At 46.1% G+C, this 19,071-nt stretch overlaps 1 protein-coding gene across 1 annotated transcript in view; it reads right to left on the bottom strand.

Moving 5' to 3' along the window:
• The window catches only part of PDK3 (pyruvate dehydrogenase kinase 3), an 88,989-nt gene extending 83,465 nt beyond the window's left edge, over positions 1-5,524 (bottom strand). The window contains exon 1 of the mRNA XM_066599854.1: positions 5,297-5,524. Coding sequence (XP_066455951.1) covers positions 5,297-5,402 — 106 coding nt within the window. The 5' untranslated portion in view covers positions 5,403-5,524. The remainder of the gene's footprint in view (positions 1-5,296) is intronic.
• Positions 5,525-19,071: the final 13,547 nt, after the last annotated feature.

Here is a 19,071-nt window from a genome sequence, read left to right as displayed (position 1 = left end):
TTGCATATCTCACCTCACAAAAAAACAGAATAGAAAGTGATAAAAAGTTATATGAATCACTATTCACAGAAAAAAAAATGGTTGGAGGTCTTTAAGGGCTCAGTCACACAGGCGTTTTTTCACGCGTAAAAACATTTGCACTACGTGCGTTAAAAAGAGATGCATGTCCACATTCATTGCCACCCATTTGTTTTAGCTTTGGTGGTCACATGTTTTTGGTTTTTTTTAAAGCACGCAGTGTGAATGTTTTTACGCGTGTAAAAACGCCCGTGTGACTGAGCCTTAAATGTGACAATACCAAAAATACACTTTTTTTTTCTTTTTAAAAAAGTGCAAAGAAGCAAAACATGAAAAATACTAGATACGTTTGGTATCAGCATAATCATAGTTAACTTTTTACTTTTTGAATGTAATTTGGAATGATCATTCCTATAATACACTGCAATACTTCAGTATTTCAGTGTATTACACTGGCCTATGGGACTCTGCCTCATAGGCTAGCAAGGAAGACAAACCTGGAGGCCATTGTCAAGCCTCCCGGTGCCACAGCATCCAAGTGGCACCCTGTGATCACACTGACGGTCCGATGGACAATCAAGGATACCCCTTCCCCCTGTTAGCCGCTACATGTCACAGTCACATTAATGGCAGTATGTAAAAAGTTAAATGGCTGGAAGTCTTTCTACTCCTAGCCGTCATTGCTGGAGCTTGGCTGTCATCAGACAGCAGAGTCCCTGCTCCTCCTGGTACAGGACAACTGAAAGACGTATTGGATTTTCAAGGTTAATGTAAATAAAACATTCCCGGTATAATGAAACAAAACAATGTTGAATTCCTCCCTATTTACAAGATGCTGATATTAATGAAAAACATTCTCATTAGATCCAGAGACGTGCTACCGACCTCAGATTTCCCACAGCTGAGAGTTTATTACCCGTGTAGCCCATCTTCTACAAGTAATAAATGCTGCATTCTAAGTGCGTTCATCTTTCTTAGGGCTTCTACCCTCTAGCGTTTTTTGTTTTTTTTTTAACGCTGCGATATCACTGCGTTTTTTTCAATGGGGCTTTCTAATGTTAAAATCGCATTGCACAAAAATCGCAAGTTTAAGCTTTTGCGATTTTTGTGCCATGCGATTTTAACATTAGAAAATCCCATTGAAAAAAATGCAGCGATATCGCAGTGTTAAAAAAAACAAAACGCTAGTGGGTAGAAGCCCTTAGGCCGAGAATAAAGCGCGAGTTTTGTGCGATCATGAAATGTACAGAACATGTTGTAATAACTCACTATTTTCAATGGGTTAATGTACATTAGCACTTTTTCGCTTGCACCAATAGCGCGAGATGAGGGGGGAAAATCGCAGCATCTCCTATTTTTTATATCGTCCTTTATTTTCTATGGGTGCCAAAAAAATGTATAAAATTGCATTGCACTCGCAGACAAATGCGATTTTTAATTACATAGTAACATAGCAGGTTAGGGTGAAGTCAATGTCCATCTAGCCTGTCTCACCCCTAGTTGATCCAGAGGAAGGCAAAAACCCCAAGAGGCAGGAGCCAATTAGCCCACTTAGGGAAAATTCCTTCCAGACTCCATAATGGCAATCAGACTAATCCCTGGATCAACCTTTGATAGTTCATACCTGACTGTAAGGCCTCATGTCCACTAGAAAAATACAATCCGCGCAGAATCGGATTCGCTTTAAATAGTATTTTTTTGGCATGCAGATATCCGCACACATTGCTATCAATGTGATAGCAATGCTGCCAATCCGCGGCAGAATGGAGCATGCCGCATTTTTTCTCCCGCGCGTGAAAAACACAATTCTTTTAAAATGCCATCCGCGGGTGCAAAAATCAATTTAATGGACGGCGGATGGCCAATGATTCCCTATGGGCAAAATCCACTGCGGATTCCACAGCGGAAATCCGCTGCAGAATCCGCAATTCCATTTAGCTAGTGGACATGAGGCCTTAGACCCGGAACTACAAACCCGCTGATCCCCTAATGTCTATATCCTGTAATATCCTTCCACTCAAGAAAGACATCTAGTTCCCTCTTAAACTCCTCGATGGATTTTGCCATCACCACATCCTCAGGCAGAGAGTTCCACAGTCTCACTGCTTTTACAGTAAAGAACCCCCTTCTGTGTTGGTGATGAAACCTGCTTTCTTCTAGACGTAGCGGATGTCCTCTTGTTACCTGTGCAATCCTGGGTATAAACAGATCATGGGAGAGATCCTTGTATTGTCCCCTAATGTATTTATACATAGTTATTTGATCGCCCTTAGCCGTCTTTTTTCTAGGGTAAATAATCCCAATTTGGATAGCCTCTCTGGGTATTCCAGTCCCTTCATTCCATGTATTAGTTTAGTTGCCCTTCTTTGAACCCCCTCCAGTACTGTGACATCTTTCCTGAGCACCGGTGACCAGAACTGTGCGCAGTATTCCATGTGGGGCCTGACAAGTGCCTTATATAGTGGGAGGATAATGTTCTCGTCCTTCGCCCCTATACCTCTTTTAATGCACCCCAAGACTTTATTATCTTTTGCAGCAGCTGACTGGCATTGGTTGCTCCAGTTAAAGGAGATGTCCCGAGGCAGCAAGTGGGTCTATACACTTCTGTATGGCCATAATAATGCACTTTGTAATGTACATTGTGCATTAATTATGAGCCATACAGAAGTTATAAAAAGTTTTATACTTACCTGCTCCGTTGCTGGCGTCCTCGTCTCCATGGTGCCGACTAATTTTCGCCCTCCGATGGCCAAATTAGCCGCGCTTGCGCAGTCCGGGTCTTCTCCTCTTCTCTATGGGGCTCCGTGTAGCTCCGCCCCGTCACGTGCCGATTCCAGCCAATCAGGAGGCTGGAATCGGCAATGGACCGCACAGAAGCCCTGCGGTCCATGAAGACAGAGGATCCCGGCGGCCATCTTCAGCAGGTGAGTATGAAGACGCCGGACCGCCGGGATTCAGGTAAGCGCTGTGCTGTTTGTTTTTTTAACCCCTGCATCGGGGTTGTCTCGCGCCGAACGGGGGGGGGGGGTTTAAAAAAAAAAAAAAAACCGTTTCGGCGCGGGACATCTCCTTTAAGTCTACAGTCCACTAGTACCCTTCAGGTCTCTTTCCATCTCACTTTTCCCTAGCAGTACCCCATGAAGTGTATATTGCTGACATCTATTTCTCCTGCCCCATGTGCATAACGTTACATTTATCAATATTTAACTTCATTTGCCATTTTTCTCCCCAAGCCCCGAGCTTATCTCGGTCTATTTGTAGCTGTACATTGTCCTCCATTGCATTAATTATCTTGTATAATTTTGTATCATCTGCAAATATTGATATTTTGCTGTGCAGCCCCTCTATGAGGTCATTGATAAATATATTGAACAGAATGGGGCCCAATACTGAACCCTGTGGCACCCCGCTAGCGACTGTGGCCCAATCAGAGTATGAACCATTTATTACCATATATTACAGTGTGATAGGATTAAACTTTTTCCTGTTGAAACATGCCATTTTCAAGCGTGTGGAAATCACCTGCGCAGAAATCACTAGTTTGCAAATATGAGATCAGTTAAAGTTTCTTGAATAGATATTGCCGACTCCCGTGGCCTCCCTCACACAGGCGTTTTTGTACAGTGATTAGCGCTGCTTTTGTACCACGCTCCCGATCATGTCAATGTGGCTGCTCACACAGCTTCATATGCAGCGTTTCCAACGATGCATGCTCTATCTTTGGCAATTTTCGGCTCTGCTTTGCCCATTGAAATGAATGGGCAGTGGTTTCAGCGCTGTCAAAAACGTGACACAACTTGGTACCACATTTCTGGCGGCGCTAAACGCCCTAGCTACACTACCTGAGAGAAAAGAAAAAAAAAAAAAAAAATCAATACTCACCTACTGCAGCTGCCGCCGTCGGGTCCCTCCCGCTGCTCTCTGGGGCTCTGCACAGGCTTCCCCGGCACTTGTCATCCCCGACAAAGCATCTCTTTCTGATAACGGGGATTGAAGACCCCGCCTCCCCGACGGATCAGTTAGACAGAAAGAAAAGCGCTGCTGCGAAACCGCCCGTATATATATATATATATATATATATAAAGAATTCGATTAAGAGAACGGTAGTAATGGTAGCCGTACTACATAGCAAAGCAAAAGCCGAGATTTCCCACTTTAGTTCTTCTGGTCAGAGCGCCCGGTGGGGGGCAGGGGGTGGGGACTATGAAGCGCAGTAGGAGCCGCAGTATTGGTCGCTCGGTACCAGTTTACTAGGGCAGGAATGTTCTGCAGATCTGTTGCATGTGATCGTTTCACCTACAATGATCTTCGGATCACAATGGGGCTCATTTACACTTTTCTGACATTTGTGGGTTCATCAACCCGATACATACGTAACCTGATTATATTGCGCAGCACTAGCTCAGACCTGGCGTACGATGCACAAGGGATTTTCTACATGGTGGAACATCACAGGCCGACACGGTCCGATCGGGAAGCGCTCGCTCACCTGCTGGAACACTTTATTGTGTTTGTTTTCTATGGTGCAAAACACACAACAACGCAGACCCCTGACCCATCACTACATGCACTGCACCTGCGGTAGAACTAGAGCACACAACTGCACTCATTGCACCGCCCACTGCTATGAAAATTACAAGTAGTCACATAACTAGTTTCTAAGGACAAGGGAGGTCCAGTACTGCTATGTCGGTGGCTACGAGGCCACCGCAGCACTGACGCACAGGATGGCCGCGCGCCCGCCGGGACTGACGCACAGGATGGCCGCGAGCCCGCCGGTACTGACGCACAGGATGGCCGCGAGCCCGCCGGTACTGACGCACAGGATGGCCGCGAGCCCGCCGGGACTGACGCACAGGATGGCCGCGAGCCCGCCGGGACTGACGCACAGGATGGCCGCGAGCCCGCCGGTACTGACGCACAGGATGGCCGCGAGCCCGCCGGTACTGACGCACAGGATGGCCGCGAGCCCGCCGGTACTGACGCACAGGATGGCCGCGAGCCCGCCGGTACTGACGCACAGGATGGCCGCGAGCCCGCCGGTACTGACGCACAGGATGGCCGCGAGCCCGCCGGTACTGACGCACAGGATGGCCGCGAGCCCGCCGGTACTGACGCACAGGATGGCCGCGAGCCCGCCGGTACTGACGCACAGGATGGCCGCGAGCCCGCCCAGGATAGCAGCACCCCTGCTGGGATGCTCAGGGGAAGGGGGAAGACACCTGCCCTGCACTGTATGACATCAGCAGATGCTACGTACGTGACATCAGCAACTCACCGAAATCCAGGAACTGCTTGATGGAGAGCGGGGAGGGGGAGAACTTGGAGTAGTACTCGATCTGATGGGGGACGTTGTTCTTCAGCAGGTACACACACAGCCTCATGATGGCGCTCTGCAGGGAGGGGACGGCGCTGGTAAATCATCTACATAGTCACGGAGTACAGTGCCGCACCAGGTGTGAACGGAGAACGCTGATGACTGGGACCAGTGCAGTGAGCTCACACCGTCCTCCTACCCAGCGGCAGAGGCCTGGACACGCCCCCTGCACCGCGCGTTCACAGCGGGCTCTTGCACCGAGGCACCAAGCGCGGCCACAGCGGGGAGGGGGCGGGGCAATCCGGCATCCTCCGCCCCTCCCAGCGTTTTCTCTATCTGGATTGGTGGAGAGGAAGGAAGGCTTTTCTCTTCACTCAGGAAGCTTGTGCAGGTAGAGCAGGTGAACGGTGGGCGGGGCGAGTGGAACGTGAGGAGCTGCGGGTGAATAAGTGCACAGCCAGGACCGAGCAGGTCCGCAGGCGCCCGCTATAGCGGCTGACATGTGGCCCATTCACATCTGACCATTGTCGCTCAAAATGCGCTCAAGCGAACGAAAGTGCACGATAATCGTTTCGGCTAAACGGGAGCCATCCGTCTGAGCAGTCAGGTGCTTGTAGACGGGACGATTAGCGGAAAAACAAAATTGAGACTCGAGGCGCACAAATATGAACCCCATTATAGTGAATGGAGTGATTTTCTTTCCATGCAGGAAAAAAATCGCAGCATGTCCCATATTTTCGTGTTCCTTGGAGCACATCGCCCACTGTTTTTAATGGGATAGGAGAACACGTCCCAGGGCGTGCGAGGGGAGGTGTCACACTGAGAGCGATGGGAAACGCTTCCAGATGCTACTGAGTGAAGATCCCTACTTTACGTGAAGTTATGGGCGTCGTTATTAAATAAAACGCCTCGCATCCGCTGGGAGATGGCACGTTGGAGAGCGCAATATCGTGTTTCACAGCCCAATATCATGTTTTCCCACGTGTAGATAGCCTTAGGGTGGTTTCACATGGCCGTATATGTAAATGCGCACGCCTCAGCGTGCTATGAATGAGGTTTTTATGTGCGCATGTTGGCGCGCCGTACTGTACGTTTTGCGACCACAGGACTGCTTCTGGCAAACGCCCCAATTTAAATAGCTGATTCATCTAGTGAGGTTCAGGCAAGTCTTTTTTCCTGCGTATTTGCGCAGTGTTTCGCGTACCCTCTTGCATATTGCGCACATATTTGGGCAGCCCCATTAACCCCTCAATGACGCGGGGCTTTTTTTTTCCTTCCATTTTTGTCTTTTTTCCCCCGCTTTTAAAAAATCGTATCTTTTATTTTTTCACCAACATAGTTGTGCGAGGGCTTGTTTTTTGAAGGACGTCCTGTAGTTTCGTTGGTACCATATTGGAATACATACGACTTTTTGATCGCTTTTTATTGCATTTTCTCTTGGAGACAGGGTGACCAAAAAGTGCATTTCTGGCGTTCTTTATTTTATTTTCTGACGACGTTCACCGTGTGGAGTTAAAAATGCATTATTTTGATAGATCAGACTCTTCTGGACGCTGGGATACCAAATATGTATTTTTGTATTATAATATAGAGTCTTTTCTCATAAATACAGCAAAAAGAAGGGTGATTTAACCCCTTCCCGCTCCAGGATGTACAAATTCACGTCTTGGAGCGTTGGGGTATGTATGAAGAGAGGCCGCGGGGGGACGTCTCTTCATACAGTGCGGGCGTCAGCTGTTTATTACAGCTGACACCCGCGGGCAATAGCTGCAATCAGCCGCGCGGCCGATCGCGGCTATTAACCCTTTGAATGCTGCTGTCAATTCTGACAGCGACACTTAAATCCCCCGAACATCGTTCAGGAGGCCCGTACTGCCCTCGTGTGAGATCGCAGGGAGCCGTACAGGTGTCAGTGTAGCCAGGGGCACTGCCTATCAAGACATCCACGTGAGGTGGCTTGGTAGTTTGCCTGTGAAATCGCAGTAGGATGTAATGGTGTAGCATTACGTTATACTGAAGAAGCGATCAAAGCATCGCTAGTTGTGGTCTCCCAAGCGGAGCTTAAAAAATAGTGAAAATAAGAACAATAAAGTTTTATTAATTGCAAAAAAATAAAAGTAATAAAAGTTTAAAGGGGTTGTCCCGCGCCGAAACGGTTTTTTTTTTTTTTTAAACCCCCCCCCCCGTTCGGCGCGAGACAACCCCGATGCAGGGGTTAAAAAAACAACCCCCACAGCGCTTACCTGAATCCCGGCGGTCCGGCGTCTTCATACTCACCTGCTGAAGATGGCCGCCGGGATCCTCTGTCTCCATGGACCGCAGGGCTTCTGTGCGGTCCATTGCCGATTCCAGCCTCCTGATTGGCTGGAATCGGCACGTGACGGGGCGGAGCTACACGGAGCTACACGGAGCCCCATAGAGAAGAGGAGAAGACCCGGACTGCGCAAGCGCGGCTAATTTGGCTATCGGAGGGCGAAAATTAGTCGGCACCATGGAGACGAGGACGCCAGCAACGGAGCAGGTAAGTATAAAACTTTTTATAACTTCTGTATGGCTCATAATTAATGCACAATGTACATTACAAAGTGCATTATTATGGCCATACAGAAGTGTATAGACCCACTTGCTGCCTCGGGACAACCCCTTTAAATTACCCCTCTTTTGCCATATCTATAATAAAAAATCTAAAAGAAATACATATTTGGTATCGCCACATCCGTAAAAGTCTGATCTATCAAAGTAGTGCATTATTTACCCCACACGGTGAACGTTGTCCGAAAAAAAAAATAAAGACCGCCAGAAACGCGCTTTTTCAGTCACCCTGTCTCCCAGAAAAAAATGCAATAAAAAGCGATCAAAAAGTTGTATGTATTCCGAATTAGCACTAACGTAAACTACAGTACATCCCGCAAAAAATGAGCACCTGCACAACTACGTCGACAGAAAAGTAAAATTGTTATTGCATGCAGAAGATAGTGGCAGAAAATAAATTAAAAAAATTAAATGTCTTTGAAAAAAAGAGGAGTATAGTAAAAAACAAACTATACAAGTCTGGTATCGTAGTAATCATACTGACCTATAGAATAAAGTTAGCATGTCATTTTCATTGCCGTTTGTGCGCCGTAGAAACAAGACGCATTGAAAGACGGCAGAATGTCTTTTTTTTTTTATTTTACCTCACTTAGAATTTTTTTAAAGTTTTTCAGTACATTATATGGTACTTTAAATAGCACCATTGAAAAATACAACTCGTCCCGCAAAAAACGAGCCCTCATACAGCGACGTCGATGGCTAAATAAAGGAGTTACGATTTTTTTAAAGGGGGGGAGGAAAAACGAAAATGGGGGAAAAAAGGGGCCGCGTGATTAAGGGGTTAAACGTTTATTACTTCTTTTTTTTTTACAATTAGTAAAACTTTATTGATCTTGTTTTTACTTTTTTTTTTTTTTAAGTCTCCGTAGGGGAAAACAACTTGCGATAGTTTGATCGAACGTGCAGTATTATGTAGCATTACATCATACTGCGATCGGGCAGGCAGCCTATCAACCCACCCTAAGGGGATGGCTTAATAGGCATACTGCCAGGACAGCCCTGGGAGCTTTCAGAAGGCCCCCGGCTGCCATGACACCCGCACAGCTCCCTGATTTCGCAAGCGTGTATATGCCTACGCCAATGTAAAGGAGGCCTAAGGGCTTATTCATGCAGTTGATTTTAATGTCTAAGTTTGAAAAATAACTTGGACCTATTAAAGTCAGTTTGTGTATTCACATGCGCAATATTTTTCATGAACCAATGCTCCATGTGCACTCTTTTTTTTTTCAATTCTCAATTCTGCGTGGCAAAACCGCGGCAAATCCACCCTGTGTGAACCCAGCCTCACTATTGGCCTCACCCACTCTCGGCTTGATTACTGCAACTCGCTGCTAATCGGCCTCCCCAGTGCCCGACTCTCCCCTCCTACAATCCATCCAGAAAGCGGCAGCCAGGCTCATCTTCCAGTCCTACATCGCTTCCCTCGTCTCAGTCCACCACCCAGTCTGCGCCTTCCGCTTCGCTAACAAAATCACTGTAATAAACAGCTGCCGCCCGCGCTGTATGAAGAGAGGTCGCCCCGCGACGCTCCAGGGTGTAAATGTACGTCCTGGAGCAGGAAGGGGTTAAAATACAAGGTGTATTAGAAAGCTGATTATAGTTGCTGTTTATAAAACTTTATTTACTATAGCCCAAACAACTACTAAAGGCTCATGCGCAGCGGCGTATGCGTAAAACACTGTCTAGCTCAATCAGTGTTTTACCGCCATGGGAGCCGGCTGTCGCCAGATATGTCAACTATAGTGCATTGCTTATGACAGTGTATCTCATGCACGCTGTCATGCGCAGTGTGACTTGTTTCTCTTAGCGGTGTTACGTATGCAACGCCACCCATACGCAATGTATTGCTCATGGACAGTGTTTAATACGCTACCTATAGAGAACAATAGGGCTGTTTGAGCTTTTTTTTAATCTTTTTCACGCACGTTTTTACATGCAATGTATATAGGCTAATGTGAATGGATCAATAAAAATCTATGTAGTTTCATTGACTCCATTCACAACCTACTATGTGGGTGTGCATTGCGGGTGTAATACGCTGTGAAATCACGCTTGTGGAAAAGAACCCTTCAAATTGAATGATTGAGTTATGAAATTCCTGGATTTTCATTCAGGGTTAAACATTCCACTTCCAGACTATCTTTCATATTAGGGCTCTTTCAAACGGCGGTTTAGGCGGTTTCAAGTGCACCCACTGGTGCAGTAAACACACATGAACTTGCGCTCAAATCTATCATTCGTGTGCCCATTCAGACGGCAAGGGCCCGGCGCCTACACGCCGAACCCGCAATGCCGCTGGGCTTCCCCCTCGCTGGCTCACCTCCTCCCTTCTCTTGTCCAGCTGTGTGCAATGGAAGGGGTGGGTGGAGCTAAGTTCCCCGCCCCTGTCCCACCCTCTCCCATTGCAAACATGCGGAGGGGAGAAGAGAAGATGGGAGTTCAGCAGTCACGCTGCTAAACTACACCCCCTCTCCGGCCTCTGTCATTGGCTCCCATAGAGCCCATGCAGTGGCCAATGTATTCCGGCCTGAAAGATAATTCCAGGACTAAAGCGCTCGCGATATATTGGCCCAGCCGGGTGCTTTCACGCCGCAAGAATACAGCCATGTGATCTGATGCATTGGAATCCAGTGCATCAGATTGTAGTGTATATCAACTGGCCGTGAAAACGGCGGGCAATATACGCTTGTGTGAAAGAAGCCTTAGGATGTTTCGTAGATTAGAAAATCTGTCATTCTACTGGTCTCATGGACCTCTGCAATACCTCTTTAATCCCTCAATACTCCATGATGTACAATTACTTCATGGAGGATCAGGGCTTGTTTGGAGGGGAATTGGGAGCTGCTTCCGCTCCATACAATGCGGTTGCCGGCTGTTTCTTACAGATGACACTCGTTGGCAACACCTGCAATCATCAGCATTCACACTGATCACAGCTGTTAACACTTTAAATGCTGCAGTCAACTCTAACCAGCATTTAAATGCCCCAATTGGAGTTTGATGGTCCTGAACGCCAACCCCAAGATAAGATAGTGGGGTGCTGTTTGGTTGCCATGGCAGCCTGGGCCTTCTGATAACCCCCATGGCTGCCATTGCGTATTACATCATACTGCAGGAGCGATCCAAGCATCAAAAGTTCTTGTCCACTACGGGGGCTAAAAAAAAATGTAAAAATCAATTTTAAAAAGTTTTATTAATTCTTTTAAAAAAAAGTTAAAAAAAAACCCTTTCCACATATTTATATTAAAAAAATTAAATAAAACAAAGTTTACTTTGTATCGCTGCGTCCATAAAATTTAATGCAGTATTTACCTCGCAGATCAGATCTACACATTTTTGGTTTCCCCTATCGCCAAAAAAAAATTAAACAAAAAGCTATCAAAGTCTAAACAAGTCTATGTACTCCAGAACAATACCAGTAGGAACTACAGGATGTCCGGCAAACAACAAGCCCTTGCACAACTATGTTGATGAAAAAATATAAGAGTTATGGCTGACCCATAGAATAAAGTCGCCGTGTCATTTTTGCTGTAGTATGTACACCATAGAAAGAAAATCCTGTCCCAAGATGGCAGAATTACACTCCACTTAGAATTTTTTAAAATGTTTTTTAGTATACTATATGGTACATTACATGATATCATCCAAAACAAGCCCTCAGATATCTACGTGGAAGGATAAAAAAGTTATGATTTTTTAAAAGTGGGGAGGAAAAATCAAAAATGAAAAATGGGTTAAAAGAATCTAAAAATGGTCAATAGTACTTCCTAATCATTGTATTTTCCCAATCTGTATTTTAATCCTCTGTTATTTTATAAATTTTTTTTTGTTGTTGAATCGCAATGAAAAATATTTGCAAAAGTTTAAAATAAAAAAGATGTTTGGAAAAAATATATAGTACTTCCTATATGAATGTGTGTACTTAAAGGGGTTGTCCCGCGAAAGCAAGTGGGGTTCAGCACTTCTGTATGGCCATATTAATGTACTTTGTAATGTACATCGTGCATTAATTATGAGCCATACAGAAGTTATTCACTTACCTGTTCCGTTGCTGGCGTCCCCATCTCCATGGTGCCGTCTAATTTCAGCGTCTAATCGCCCGATTAGACGCGTTTGCGCAGTCCGGTCTTCTCCCTTCTGAATGGGGCCGCTCGTGCCAGAGAGCTGCTCCTCGTAGCTCCGCCCCATCACGTGTGCCGATTCCAGCCAATCAGGAGGCTGGAATCGGCAATGGAACGCACAGAAGACCTGCGGTCCACCGAGGGTGAAGATCCCGACGGCCATCTTCGCAAGGTAAGTAAGAAGTCACTGGAGCGCGGGGATTCGGGTAAGTACTATCCCGTTTTTTTTTAAAACCCCTGCATCGGGTTTGTCTCGCGCCGAACGGGGGGCTATTGAAAAAAAAAAAAAAACGTTTCGGCGCGGGACAACCCCTTTAACCCCTTGAGTGGCAGGTTTCCTACCACCCTGTCGTGCCCACCAGGGCAGGTTTTTTAAAATGGTTGAATTTCAATTAATCATTGAATTTCAACTAGTTTTGCAGTTGCGTCTCAAGAGCCATAACTTTTTCATTTTTCCATTGACATGGCCATATGAGGGCTTGTTTTTTGCGGGACAAGTTGTGATTTTTTAAACAGGGGGGAGGAAAAAAGAAAAAAAGGGGCCATGTCATTAAGGGGTTAAATAATGTATTAACTTCCTTCTCTGGGACGCACACGGATACCACATGTGTGATTGTATTTTTGATTTTTTACAAAGTAAAGGGAGACAAGTGTTTTTTTAATTTTTTTAATAATTTTTTTACTTTTTTTTTTTTTAATTTTTTTAATTTTTTTTTTTTTGTCCCTTTAGGGGACTTCCACAGGGACCCATTAGGACCCCTGATCACATTCCGCGGGTCCGATGGTGACAGCCCTTTACATGCTGCAGTGACAGCCCTTTACATGCTGCAGTCACATAGACTGCAGCATGTAAAGGGTTAACACAGCAGAGATCGGAGGTTTTCTCTGATCTCTGCTGTAAGAGCAGGTACCTAGGTGTCCTCTGACAGCCAAGTACCAGCTCTCCCTGCCACAGAGACCATCGGCTTGCTTCTGACAAGCGGATGGTCTCTATGGCAACTTGTAAACAAAGCAGGACATTGCCGACATGTCGGCAATATCTTCTGCTTGTTTTTCAAAGCCCTTGCACTGCTCTGTGTGGGTCTGTGCAGGCAGAGCACACTGTCACAGCTTGTGGCATTGTGCTCTGCAGCTCCCATAGTGATACATAGCCCGGAAATCTTCCGGGTTATGTTGCTATGAGCAGTGGAGCTCGTCCCCGGAAGTTTTCCGGGCGTGCCACTCAAGGGGTTAAGCATCCCTGACCGAGGTGTGGCAATCCTGCTGTACGGAGTATGCACATCCCCAGTGAATAGCTGAGTGTCTATGTGAGGTGCGGTCTGCACAATCAGATGGTATATGTGTGAAAAATGAGGAAGGTCACAAAGATTAAAAATGGGACATTGCATGAAGGGCAGACTTTATTAGGGACTGTTCACACTTCATTTTGGCCTTCATCCCCAGGTTTTGTTACTTGGTTTTATCTGGGTTGCTGAAATTGGCACCAGACCAAAACCAGGATAGAATCATAGGCTTCCATTACTCAAATGGACATCAGTAGGGGATTGTTCACACTACTGCCATATGCGTCCGTCAGAACCTACGCTATCTCACTAATAGCTAAATAAAATCACAGAGGTGAGAGACAAAATGTACAAAGACATAACTCACAGAAAAAGAAGCAAAATATGCATCACCTGATACTGCAGGGAAGGCTCAATCATCATAATTCCCAGTAGCATGCAGAAAGCCAGATTGCAATAAATGTGCAGACTAAGGGCTTATTCACATGAGCGTATATTGGCCGCCATTTTCATGGCCGGATTATATACACTACCATCTGATACATTGGATTCCAATGCATCAGATCACACAGGCATATTCCCACGGTGTAAAAGCGCCCGGCCGGCCAGTATACCGCTGGGTGCTTTTACGCCGGGCAGGAAAGATAGTCCTGGAACTATCTTTCCGGGCCGGAATACGGTCGCTGCCATAGACTCCTACAGGAGCCAATGACAGCGGCTGGAGAAGGGAGATGGGAGGAAGTTTAGCAGCATGACTGCTAAACTCCCTCCCCCTTCTCTTCTCCTCTCTCCTACCCTCCCATTGCTGGCTGTGGACAAGGAGGAGGCAGGAGCTTAGCTCTGCCCCCTCCCATTGCAAACAGACGGAGGGGAGGAGAGAGGCAGAAAGCCGGCGAGGGGGAGGGAAGGCGGAGAACAGCTTAGCAGAGCTGTTCAACGGCATTGCGGCATCGGTGTATATGTATCAGACCGTTAGATTTGTGCGCCAGTTCACGTGTTTTTACGGCGCCGGCAGACGCACATAAAAACACCTACGGCCATGTGTAAGAGCCCTAATGGCTAATGCCCATGAAAGGATTATCGCTGCAGAATTCACGGCCAGATGCCCGCCGCGAATTCCGTAGCAATGACCGTCCATAAGCATGCTGTGTCCACGAGCGGAAATCAATTGCGATTTTCTGCTCGCGGGGAGAAAGCGCAGCATGTTCTATTTTGTGCGGAAAAACACACAAACAGCTTCCATTGAAGTCAATAGAAGCCACTCGTCCCACGATATTCTGCGCAGTGGGCTCTGCAGAGTATCGCGGGAATCTGCATTATGATGCGGCTACATCCCTGGAAATGAGGGGGCGGAGCTAGGAACATATAAAGTCTCCCAGGGCTCCAGCAGATCTAGATAGTCTGTCCGCAGGGCGTCATCGCTGGTCAGCCAGAAGCTATTGTATTATCTCATTCCTGCTAACGCCTGATGGAATACATTTTTAAACATTCAGGCCGGCTGCACACGGGCGAGAGAATTGCGTGGGATTTGTGCATTGCGAGACGCACAAATATGAACCCCATTCTTTTGAATGGGATCATACACATGAGCGAAGTTTTCTTGCATGGTACCGCGTTGCGATGCGGGAGACAAATCGCAACATCTTCTATCTTGTGTTTGCTCTTGCTTCACAGCCCGATTGATTACAATGGGACCGGCGGCAGCATCCAATACGAGCAAAGTGTACGCAATATGATGTGGGGTCCCCCTTGAAAGCAAGGGGAGAAACTCTGCAAACAACCGTCGCAGCTGACAGCCACAGCGGAGGATTGTTTCTTTCCTGAAGTTATGCGAGGCTTTTTCACATGAAAATGCCTCGCACCCTCGGGGATTTCACATAGTGGGGATGCGATATGGGGGCGGGATTCATGGTCCCATATCGCGCTCGCCAGTGTGAAGTTAACCTTACTATTAAAAAGTTACGTTTGAGTTCCCTGGGCCTAGCTCACACGAATGGAATTTAATTGCGTATTACACGTGCTATATACGTGCGCATAATACGTGGTGATTGGAGTCGATGAAAGTGCGTTGATTTTCATTGATCCATTTACACTTATATACACGTATATTCTTTGTGTATAATACACACGTAAATAACGCAGCATGTTCTATATGACTGTGTCTTCTTCTGCATGATAGAGGCCTATTGTTCTCTATGGGTGCGTAATAAACACTGTACATACACAATTACATTAAGTATGTGCGGTGTTTTTATTTGCACATCCCTATAGACTTCTATGGGGACTCTTGGTGTGTAAATGCACAGGAAAATTAAGCATGCTGCATTTTTTCGGCGTGGCTAAAATGCGCAGAAAAAATACGTGCATGTGAATTAACCCATTGAAATGAATGAGTTCTAGTCACTGCGTATTGCGAGTGCTATTCTTGCGTGTGCAAATATGCATAAATATGTCCTTGTAAAGCCGGCCTGAATGCAGAACTCAATGCCTCTACATTATTTCTGCTGTTTGTGTTGCTTCATTTCTTATGCCCATGAGATTCTCATTCACAGTAATTTATGTGGGTACTTACGCACATCATGTCAACTGCGCACCACTACAAACGATGGCACAATTATTCCTGTGTGCAAACATGTTAATGAAATATTATGGCAGAGGAAACAAGAGAACGCTAAGAAAACTGCTCCTATCTCGCAAGGGAAAAGATCCCATTGAATATCCAAGTGCCCGGCCTCATAGACAGGACTACAGATGTGCGCGAGACGCACTGCAGCTCCCATTGTTGTTAGCGGTACAGTATAATGTTATTTATTGGAAGCTTCATAGGGTAGACTATATAGACTATAGTGTATGATTAGGTGTTAGTCGTTATATACATGGCCAAGGGTGAGTTACATGCAAGATTCCCGGGCACAACTTGCATTGCATAGTACATGGACACCCCATCCCTGTGTTGTGCGATGTGCGGGACACCCTACATTACAAGTACTATTCTCATGAGAAACTCGCACGAAAATAGGACAAGCTGCAACTTTTCGATCTCACACTTTCAATGCAAATGTAAATTCACCCATTGAAGTGCCTTTCACATGGGCTACAGAATTGCGCGATTTTGTAGCAATGCGATAGTGCTGCAAAACACATGTATGAGAAGCTGATAAAATGAGGCATGAGGTCAAAGTCTTAGTCATTATGAGCGCATGCCTATGTAGTCTGCAGGGTCCTGCAGAACACTAACAGCAACACCTCTGCTGTCACACCTGTCAATGTGCCGTCCTTGGACATAGAAGGTGCCATCCATAGGAGAGACGCTGTTTCTCCCCTAAGCCTAGAGCTTAACTCTGATGTCAGCTAGTGCCCTGTTGGCTGATAGTCAGCTTCAAATTCACTGGTGCAGAGTACAAGGGTGGGAAAACAGCAACACAGATCCCTATGCAGAGTGGGAGGAATAAAGAAAGTGCGGGAAGGAGAAGAGGAGATAAAAGGAGGAGGCAGTGAGCAGTTAGGGGGGGTTGTAGTCAGGCGTTGGAGGAGTCAGGTCTTGTCGGAGAAGGAGGTACTTCTGCAAGAGAGAATGCAGTTATCAATACGTCCTTCCCGAGGTTGAGCGAGGTCTCATTCTGCTCCCTTGGCGTTTCACAGCAGAGAGGAGGAGAACCTTTCTGAGGTCGGTCTTCCACTAAAAGAGTGAGTCTAAAAACTACCCGGTGGATTCAAAGCTAGGATTAGTCTAGTGACCACCTTACACTCTGCTTCATCAACACTTTGTTAAATTCACTCATCCCTTCAGGTAGAGCAACTAGTGGGGAAATTGTCCTGCAAATCAGTTTCAGAGAAGGGAAAAGAGAGAGCGTTGAAGTCAGTTTCTATTCAAGTCTATATTGCTGTATTCATCATCGTGTTCAATTCACTGCATACTACTGTATCTACCTGTACCATTACCAAGTGCTGCATTGGAGATTCTGTATCATTAACTGTTACAAACTTCAGTTTAGTAAATCTACATATTCCCAGATTACTACCACAAGCTACCGGACCCGTCTCAATTACTTCATCAGCATTCCATTCCGAGGGTCGCAGTTGGAGTACTGGCATCACCTGTGACAAAACAGGCCTTCCTTTTAAGTGTACCGCGTTACGTTCTTTGGGCCACTGCACACACCCCGAGCAGAGCACCCTTAGCGCCCCTGTCGGGAGGGACCACAGAGCCACCCGTGACAACCCTTCTGCAAACCCCATGTTCTCCCTCACTTTGGCGCGCTCGGCCGTTGCACATGCAGACAGCAGGGGTGCGGAAAGGAAGGTAAGTATGAGTGTCACAACCCCAGGTTCAGCGCTTCAGCTTCCATAAACCCATAACGTTACTTTATAGGACTCATTGAAGCCGACAAATTCTCTTTTAAAATCTGCAGTAAATCAGCGACGTGTGAGCGCACCCTAAAAGGGTTTTCAGAGTTATACTAAAACTGTAAAGCAGGCAATAGTTAGAAATAAGTTATGCTCCCCACTTCAGGTCTAGCGCCGCCACTTCTATCCTTACTGCCGGTCATTGCTGACTTTGGCTGCAGTGGTGATGATGCGTATACACACACCAACACTACAACCAATACTGGCCTCAGCGGTCTAGAGCCATATACCACTGAGGACTGTGGAAACGTGTATACAGCACATCACCACTGGAGCCAAAGTAAAGCCAGACCGGCTGTGAAATTGGGAGTGTTGGCACTGGAACACAGCAATGAGTATGGCTTAGTTTCCTGTTTTTAACCACTGTCTGCCAGCTGTACAGTTTTAGTATAATTCAGAAAACCCCTGAAATGGCTATTTCTACAATGATGTCTACACAGTCTATTACTCTGGAAATGACAACACCAGATGCAATGGAGTAGCTTTCATCGCAAACAAGAAAACTGCAAAGGCTGTTCAATGTTTCAATGCTATCAGTGACAGAATTATATCTATCCATCTCCAAGGAAAGCCTTGCTTAGCTACAATCCTGCAGGTATATGCACCAACCACTGATGCAAAGGAAGAGGACATTGAAATATTCTACGCAGATCTCCAGGAAATAATTGACCAAATTCCAGCCAAAAACACCGTCTTCATTGCTGGGGACTTCAATGCAAAAGTAGGCCCGGAGAAGAATCACCAGCTGTGGGCAAGTTTGGTCTAGGAAATCGTAATGAGGCTGGAAGCCGCCTAATTCAGTGCTGTCAAGAAAATAGACCTGTGATTAGAAACACATGGTTTGAGCAACCGAAGCGCCGTTTATTCACATGGACAGCCCAAACCGAAAGCACCGCAACCAGATCGACTATTTGCTATGCCAGCAACATTGGCAGAGCTCAGTACAAGCAGTTAAAGCCCTCCCTGGTGCAGACTGCAGCTCTGAACATCAACTACTTGTTGCAAAAGTCAAAATATGGTTCAACTCGATTCAAAGACCACCCACAATAAACAGCTTCGACACCAGTAACATCCCAACGCAATATGCAGTCAACTTTAAAAATAGATTCCAGATACTTAGCACAAGTGAGAAAGATCCGGATGAACTATGGGAACAAATGAAATCAATCATAAGTTAAACAGCAGAACAATCACCTTTAATAGTTTTTGACTAAAGAAAGATTTTTCAGATTTTATTTTTTACGCTTCGCCTACTCATGTACTGTATGTTCCTAACAGAATACAACATTTTTTTTTAAAGGAACGTTTATTTAGCCAAAAGACAAATATACAG

Source organism: Eleutherodactylus coqui, chromosome 4 (assembly GCF_035609145.1).
Source record: "Eleutherodactylus coqui strain aEleCoq1 chromosome 4, aEleCoq1.hap1, whole genome shotgun sequence".
Taxonomy (NCBI): domain Eukaryota; kingdom Metazoa; phylum Chordata; class Amphibia; order Anura; family Eleutherodactylidae; genus Eleutherodactylus; species Eleutherodactylus coqui.
This window is presented reverse-complemented; position numbering and strand designations above follow the sequence as displayed.